Source organism: Carex rostrata, chromosome 1, assembly GCF_964058835.1.
Source record: "Carex rostrata chromosome 1, lpCarRost1.2, whole genome shotgun sequence".
NCBI lineage: Eukaryota > Viridiplantae > Streptophyta > Magnoliopsida > Poales > Cyperaceae > Carex > Carex rostrata.
This window is the reverse complement of record NC_135918.1, coordinates 13,554,716-13,563,395: the sequence shown is the minus strand read 5'-3', so window position 1 is coordinate 13,563,395 and position 8,680 is coordinate 13,554,716. Positions and strand designations below refer to the sequence as shown.

Sequence of the window (8,680 nt, the reverse complement as noted above, 5' to 3'; positions counted from 1 at the left end):
ACAGATTAATGAATAATTTGAAAACTTTGCCATTTTGAAACCAAGAGGTGAACTTTGTGTGTTAGTTAGGCCCAATTTACCATATATATGGGTCTGTATTAAACGAATGGGCTTTACAAAGCCCATATAACTAGGCCACAGCAGATAATCCAAAACATAATAGCCCATGCGTTCACCTTCCAAATTTAAATACATTATATATGTTATTCTAATATATATATTGTATATTAATTTTGTTTCATTCATTAAGCTAGTCATCAGAAGCTTCTAGTTCTTAACTGCTACCTCTTCAATTTCGGTATATTTCAGTTGTATATTGATTTTATTTTCATCAAATTTTAAAAAAGAGTTAAATAGAAGTGTGACTAAAAACGAGAACGGCTCGGAAGCACCCATTAATTGGTGGGCCGGTCAAAGGCTTTCTTTGTAACACTTTCCTCAGTTTCTGTAATTCATCACCTCAGCACAGCACTGAAACCGGAAAGAATCAAATACTTGATACAGATATATGACAATGCCAGAAAGTCAAAGGCTCATTGATGCATTTCTTTCGTTACTCGCCAAAACTAGTACTATTTGGAAAAAAGAGGTTAAATTTTTCTTCTTTCATTACGTATAAATATTAGTAAATTTTCCACCTACTACTATTTGCAAAAAAGAGGTTATATTTTTCCCGAATGATTACATATAAATATATATTAGTAAATTCTCACCTACTACTATTTGCAAAAAGGAAGAAATTTTTCTTCATTGATTACGTATAGAAATTAGTAATTCTGCACCTAGAACTATTTGCAAAAAAGAGGTTATAATTTTCTTGAATGGTTACATATAAATATTAGTAAATTCTCACCTACTACTATTTGCAAAAAGGAAGTTAAATTTTTCTTCATTGATTACGTTTAAATATTAGTAAATTCTCAACCTACAACTATTTGCAAAAAGGAGGCTAAATTTTTCTTCAATAATTACGTAAAAAAATAGTAAATTTTCCACCTACTACGACTATTTGCAAAAGGGCCGTTAAATTTTTGTTCAATGATTACGTATACAAATGTTAGTAAATTCTTCACCTAATACTTGCACTTTTTCTAGAAGATCGGTGAAAAAAATTTAATTAATTTTCAATTATAGCTGTTATTTAGTAGAATTTTCAAATAGCCTAGATGGAATTAAAGCTTCTAATTACTTCTATTCTTAAGTCAAGTATCTCCTTTATTTACCTCCTTTAATTTATTGACAAAGTATAAGATTCTTGGAACATCCTTTTTTCTTTTGCCATTTTTTATTCATTTCATCTCCAAATTGACACAAATCTCTTGCTTAAGTTTTATTCACTATTTGTGAACCGTTTAAAAAACAGTGATTTTTTATCCATCTTAAAAAATAATAATTTTTTTTTCAAAAATTATAAAATTTTATCCCTGATTATATTTTAGTATGGATATCATGTTGAACAGTTTGAATCGATAATTTAGACTTTAAAAACAAAGATATAAAATATGAGATATGATGAGGTATGAAAGGCATGAAGCATTGAAACTCTCCTCATATTTGAATTAGTGCCACTGTAAAAGCTCAAATTGCATTTTCACATACATGTATTTGGATTATCTTCGACGAGATTTGTACCAAAACTGATTATTAACTCCTCTCTCATTATGTATCTATTTCACTAATTATTAAAATATAACGAACAACTCAAATTAAATTACATTTGTTCGGTTGAACTGAAATAAGAAAATTAATCATAAAAATAAATATATTTTTTGTTAATTAAAAAAAAAATTAAGTTGAATTTAAAATTTTTGTTTGGATCGGTCTAACTGGCTTTAAACCGAATCAAGCAATATACATTATCTCGTAATTTTTGAATTATTTTTTAAATATTTGGTTCAGACAAAGAACAAATTTAAAAATTTTAATCAGTTTGGATTAACCGGTTTTAAAATTTCTAAACAGAACAAAATCAAACCAAACCGAACTATTAAACTGGTTTTAAAAACTAACTCAAACCATTCTATTTAACCAAAAAAACCGAACCGTTTAAGTCGAAAGAAATTACAATGCTGGACAAAATAGAGGTAAGTAAATAAATGAATCATAAGAGAAACCAAGACAACAAGCAAGCAAGTACAATAAATTAGAGAAGACACAAAATTTTACGTGGAAACCCTTTCGGCAAAAAACCACAGAAGCACACAGCACAAATTCACTAAATCAAATAATCTTACAAGTACATAAAATTAGAATTCTCAATATTACTTTCTCTGACAATCTCAACAATCAACTACCGAAGAAAAATTACTGCGAGAGCCACCTGTACTGCTATATTAAAATATGGAAATACAAGCAAGAGTTCATAATTAATTTCCTTTTATACCATTAATAAAAGGAAAAGTAACTGAAGATGAGAACTAATTGGAAGATACAACCAAGGACAAATAAAGAACGACAAAATAACAAGCATAACCAGAGAACATCGATAAAAGAATATAACTTGTAAACACCCTTTTTTACTGTCAACACTACTGTTTCTTTTTTAGCAGATCTCAATCTTGATCCATTTATTTGCTAAATCTGCAAAGCACAAACATGAAAGGTAAATAAGTTTTTTAGTACTTAAACTTGCTTGTTACATACTCTGCATTAATTAAATCCATAAACTAAGAATTCCTTGGAAGTTTCCAACATTAATCTTTTTTTTTTTTTTTTCCATCCTATGTATCAATCTATTTGCTGAAACTAAATCCTTACAATAGATAGCCCAATTAATGCACAAGTACAGTCTCAAATCTGAGTTGCTATTTAATTAGTTACTTAAGTACAAAATATAACTATGATTCTCTTATTTAAGTTATAATTTCCTTGAATAACAGATGAAAAAAAAATGCAAAAATTTATTCAGAGGTCGATTAGGACAAATAATAGTGCTAACCAATTAAAATGTATACTGGTACATATTAATATACCAGACAAGCAAATCCAAAATTTAAATTCTATACTAAGTAGAAAATTATGGTCCACTTATCAAGCAAAGCACAAATGCAAAAGATATATAACGCACAAGTACAATTAGAATTTTAGGTAGATAACAGATGGATCATATATATGATATAAAGCTTGTTCTACCAAGTGGAAGAATTATATACCTGAACAAAAGAGTGATAGCAAGATCAAGTTTCTAGTACTCTTGTTGTCCCATCATCTGTGATATGAGCTTGTGGTTACATTTGTGGTGAAACTGAATGGTGTTTTCTGGTAAGTAGCATAGAAAGATTCATCCAGTGAGTAGATAGTCACCTTCGGAATGTGCTTAAATTTATTCCACTCAGAACCACTCTCTCGTTGGCATGCAATTTTCACCAGCAACTCCTCACTACACCAGATTCTCAGTTTCTTTGGCATTGTCGTTGTCAAGTAATCTGACAGAATTTTCATTTCATGATCAATTAATGCCATCGTTTGTATACCTTTAAGGTTTTCCACAGCTTTCAGATTTGAGCATTCTTTAATTAGAATATATGAGATGCTGGGTAAATTTGAAATCCTCTCCAAGATTGGATTTCTAGAAACACGAATATCTTTGATTGATGGGAGGTTCTCCACGGTACTCAGCTTATCAACACCGTAAATTTGTAGGTACTCCAAAGAAGTAGCATGGTGCAAAAGACCCTGAGGAAGGGAACTCAGTTGGGGACAAGCATCAATATATAATTCCTTTAGCTTGGGCATGGCTGTCTGTCCCTTGTTCCATTGCCACTCTTTCCAGTTGAGCATCCCTTCAAAGCTTAGTGTATTTAGTTTGGGAAATGCTAGTATAGCAAAACAACTTATTACATGGGCTGTTTGATCTTTGTTTTTGGTATCTCCATACATGAACTCTTGTCCAATACTCACGATTGAATATGCACCTTTTATTCGAAGTAAATCCAAATTAGGGAGTTGGCCTAATGGAGCCAGCTCCTCAAAGCATGCACTATTTTCGATACAAAGATATCTCAAGTTTGGAAGAGCTGCTCCCAAATTCAACCAATTAGGAAGGCATTTGCCAAAGTAGCCTTCAATTGTAACAATTTCTACTGAACGTGGAGGACAAAGCTCATTTAAAACACCCTCACTTATTACCTTCTTCTCATTTGTTTGTGAAGCTTGATCTTTCCAGCTCAATGATTTGTAAATTAATTTTAGGTCTTGTAAACGATCTTTATTTTGAAGATTTGCTCTTTTAGCTATGTTCTTATCTAACACTTTATCCAAACTGAATAAATGAAGAACAATTAACTGTGATAGGGTTTCTATGCTGTCTAGGCTACTAAATCCTTCCAAACTATTATTGTCTGGCTTGAATCCGTATAATTCAACGAGGTTATCTAGTTTATTCAAGCCTGTTGGGATTGCTTCAATTCCAGAATTGTAAGTATTGATATACTTCAATTCTTTTAGATTGATGATACTAGGAGGGATGTGTGACAATTGTTTGCAGTTTGCAAAATTCAAATATACTAGGTATTTGAGATTTCCAATAGAATTCGGAAGATTTCTTATTGTTGAACCACCGACATCTAAGTATCTCAAATGCACGAGGTCACACAGAGAATTTGATAGGCATGAAAAATTTGAGCAACTGAGATCTAAAACGCGGAGGTTTGAAAAGACTTTACATAGATCATCAGGTGCAATTTCGGGTTTATAATGAACCAATAATGTTCTTAATCCTTTTTCCTTTTTAATTACCTTAATGTTGATCTCATTTCCTTCTATTGATAATCGTCGTACTTGCAATGAACTCTCAGACCTAGATGAATGTTGTCCGTTCCATAATATACAGTGATCATATTTTCCTAACTGGCGTGCGAAAGACCACAAAATGTCATGCATCTTGCATTTTACTTGATTATAACTTGGTCCTGTTACTTCTAAAAGATTTCGCAATAGTAACTCCGTGTAGTACTCATTCCCTAACTCCCAAAAATCTCCATTGTCTGGCAAAAATCCTTCTGCTAGCCAGAGATAGATTAATTTTGATTTAAAAAATACATAATCTTTATGAAAGAGGGAGCAAAAGATGAAACACTGCTTCAAAGACGGTGGAAGGTCCTCATAGCTCAAATAGAATGCATGATGGACATCTCTCGGTAGCCCATTCATGGACCACACATTGCTTCTAAGAACTGCTTGCCAGTTGCTTCTTGTGTTTCCCTTTGTGCAAAGTACACCGCCTATGCTTTTAATAGCAAGAGGCAAACCATCACATTTTTTAACAATTTGCATCCCGAGTTCTAAGAGATCTTGAATCTCACTCTCGATCCCATTTGGAAGTACCTATCAGATAATTATGTGAACATGATGTTAATAACTTTGGATTATCCTCTTATTTAAGTCTTCAAAATTAATGTAAAGTTTGTTAGAAAATTTGAAGGTAGTTTGAGGAATAAAAATATAACAATAGAGATCAAAATTAGGGCACTGGTTTTAATACAATTGTAATCATATTCTCATATGGCCAGAGTTGAGTAGGTCGAGTTTGAATCACAGATTCATACATCCATACACATTAATATAATGGTGGTCTAAAATGATGCATACAATACATTAATAAAATGGTGGTCTAAAATGCTGCAAACAACACATTGAAATGAATCAAATTCAATTAAGAAATATAGTATATGCTGAGTGTATATAGTGTGAAACATTTAGATCTGAACCAACTGTTAATGCTGACAATTCATCTTCTGAGACAAACAACATATAACCAGTTTAAGACCGAGTTTAAGTCTCACTCAAAACTGAACCAACTTAGTGGATTAACCACTATAGTTGTGTTGTATATACTTCTAGTGGTCAAAGTGACATGAAAATTAAGGAAATAGTAAAAATACTAATTAATATGGTTTTCACTTATACCTGTTTAATTAATAAGGACAAGCTATCTTTGTCAGATAACTTTTCAACTCGATTTATTTTTGTGGCCCTCATTCCATTTGCAACTCTTTCATCTCGAGTTGTTATAAGTAACTTACTCCTATGTGCTCCGTCCATCATGGGAGTACGCAACAAGTTGTCCCAAACCACTCGGCTCTCATCCCAAACATCATCGAGAACAAGAAGGAATTTTTTTCCCTGGACGAGCCTCTTGAGTAAAGGCACTAGCTCCGATCTTTCTTGAGCATCACCGTGCTCACCTCCTGCCTCTCGAATCACACACTTCAACAATTCTACTTCTATCACATCTTTTGAGATGCAGACCCATATTTTTAACTGGAATTCCTCCTGAATTCTAGTATCACTGAAGATCCTTTTTGCGAGAGTAGTCTTCCCTATTCCTCCCATCCCCACAATAGCAGCGACACACACGTTTTCTCTCATGCCCTTCTCTTCTTCGATAAGCCAGTTCACTAGCAGCTCAGTATCTTCTTCAATCTTTTCTCCCACAATATCATCTAGCACAACCAAGGGATCAGTCTTGCGGCTGATCGATTCCACTCGGCGAACTCGGGGGGAATGCCCAAGACAGATTTGTGATTCGGTCAAACCGAGATAATACTTTTTCTTGGCAAGGCCCTCTAATCTCATGTGAATATCCTTGATTTTGTAACCAATCTCATGAGCCATGAACGGATTACGGAAGCAAGACAACAATGGGAAGCCACAATGAGCATTTGAAGAGGAACTAGAAGTGGAAGCAGCAAAGTGATGCTTGGCCTTGAGTTGACAGAGGTCGATGACGTCATCGGCATCATACATGATATCCTTGAGTTGCATGAGCCACCGCTCGATGGCACTGCCCTTGCTCTGTTTCCTCTCAGCATCGGCAAGGACACATTGGATGTCACGGACAGTCTCCCCAAGCTTCTCGATCTGGCTAGGGATGCCCAACAACATGCCCACCTCATCCTGAACCATTTGCATGAGAAATTCGTTAAACTTTGACAGGAAAACATCGAGTATCATCACCTCTTTGTTGTGAATGAGAGCTCAGCAGGGAGAGAGGTTGCAATAGGGATAGTTGGAGAGTGGTTGCAGTTTCTACTAAACTATTGAAGGCGAAGTGAAAAAACACTTGTCATATTATTATAAAATGTATAGTGGTTGGAGAGTTGTAGTAGCTTGATTTCTAGATCTAAACACATATGGCATGACCAAATCATTGAGCCTATGCTTCATGCATAAGAATACAGAGACCTAGTTTTCAACAGAGCCCCTGCATTATGAAAATATTCTCAAATATATACTTACCACTGAACCACATATTAATTTAATATATGAAAATCATGTTGGAAGGTTCAAATCGACTATTTAAACTTTGAAAATAAAATTATAAGCAGGAAGTAAAAACATCATTTTTGTTTCCCAAAGCATTATAGCCTATCTCACTATTAAATATTTTAAATACTTTAAATATTTGGTTCATACAGTGATGGGTTTAAAAAATTCGATCAGTTTGATCCAACTGTTTTTAAAATTTCAAAACCGAACTGAATCGAACTATTAAACCGGTTTTAAAAAAAATGAACTGAACCGATTCATTTAACCGGAAAAACCAACCTCTCTCGGTTCGGTTTAAAACCGATTAAACTAGACCCGATGAACACCCCTACTGCAGGGGAATACTCGTGTTGGCACCTGTCAAATAACAGATCCAAAGCTTTCCTCTATCAAAGTGTGATTGGTCTTGAATCACACTAATCAGCTAAGCAAGGTAGATTTAGCTCATCAGAGCCCAAGGGTTTTTCATGTTGAAATTAGATTAAACCTATAGGTATATATGGGTATATATGGTACATATACATTAATCTAATTTCAGAAACAATATTAATTATTTTATTATGGACTAGCTAGTACAAACCAGGCAGAGGAAGATTAAAATTACAAAAGACACATATATGTGCTTTGTAAAGCACAAACAAAACCTATTAAAGCTACAAATGAAGAGAAACATAAAGCAGGAAATAATACTAACCGCTTGTTACATGCTCATTTTCTCAAGCGAGAACCTCATATGGTCTGGTAACTCTGGTAAATAAACTTCTAATTATTACAACAATTTCAAGCTCAAAATAATGGATGCTCCAGGGGAGAGATGGACATACTTCCTCAAAGTCTAGTTAACAGACCATTTCATTGTAATTCTCAAAAAAGAAAAGGACTATTTCCAAATTGGTAGCTGCAAGGTACCAGACCTGTTGCTGTAGCTAATTAATTAATATCTTTGATTATTCAAGGGGTGTCACTGATTGACTGTGACTGTTACGTTGAAGGCGAAGTGAAAAAACACTTATCCAATTATTAAAAAATATATAGTGGTTGGAGAGTTGTAGTAGCTTGATTTCTAGATCTAAACATATGGCATGACCAAATCATTGAGCCAAAGCTTCATGCATAAGAATACAGAGAAGTTAGTTTTCAACAGGGCCCTGCATTATAAAAAAAAAAAAAACAATATTTTCAAATTTATTCTTGCACAAGGAATTCACAAAAAGTTAATTAGTATTCCTACGATATAAATATTCACAACTAATTTTTTTTTCTTAAAAAGTTTTTGTAGAATGTGGTTCTGAAACTAAATTTATTTCATTATATATTTGTGCCTCCTTTCTACAGCTTTTAGTAAAGAATTAATGACACGTTTCTGACCCTCTTAATAATAACAATATTAATAATAATAATAATAATAATA

At 33.3% G+C, this 8,680-nt stretch overlaps 1 protein-coding gene across 2 annotated transcripts; it reads right to left on the bottom strand.

Moving 5' to 3' along the window:
* Positions 1–3,127: 3,127 nt before the first annotated feature.
* LOC144559514 (putative disease resistance protein RGA3) lies at positions 3,128–8,190 on the bottom strand. Of its 2 annotated transcripts, none has more exons than XM_078308566.1 (3): positions 7,964–8,190; positions 5,908–7,204; positions 3,128–5,325 (listed from the first exon to the last, which is right to left on the bottom strand). In XM_078308566.1, exons 2-3 carry the CDS (start codon positions 6,952–6,954, stop codon positions 3,205–3,207), a joined length of 3,168 nt encoding a protein of 1,055 aa, XP_078164692.1. In that variant the 5' UTR covers positions 6,955–7,204; positions 7,964–8,190; the 3' UTR covers positions 3,128–3,204. The 2 variants fall into 2 exon arrangements, with proteins under 2 accessions (XP_078164692.1, XP_078164700.1); XM_078308574.1 differs by lacking the exon at positions 7,964–8,190 and adding an exon at positions 7,585–7,659.
* Between the last annotated feature and the right edge of the window lie 490 nt (positions 8,191–8,680).

What these genes read in the sequence shown, in the direction of transcription:
- LOC144559514 (XM_078308566.1), bottom strand. Translation starts at nt 6,954, where the DNA reads ATGATACTCGATGTTTTCCTGTCAAAGTTTAACGAATTTCTCATGCAA. An exon ending in TGTCCTTATTAATTAAACAG is followed by an intron (nt 5,326 to 5,907) that starts GTATAAGTGAAA and finishes ATTATCTGATAG; the next exon opens with GTACTTCCAAATGGGATCGA.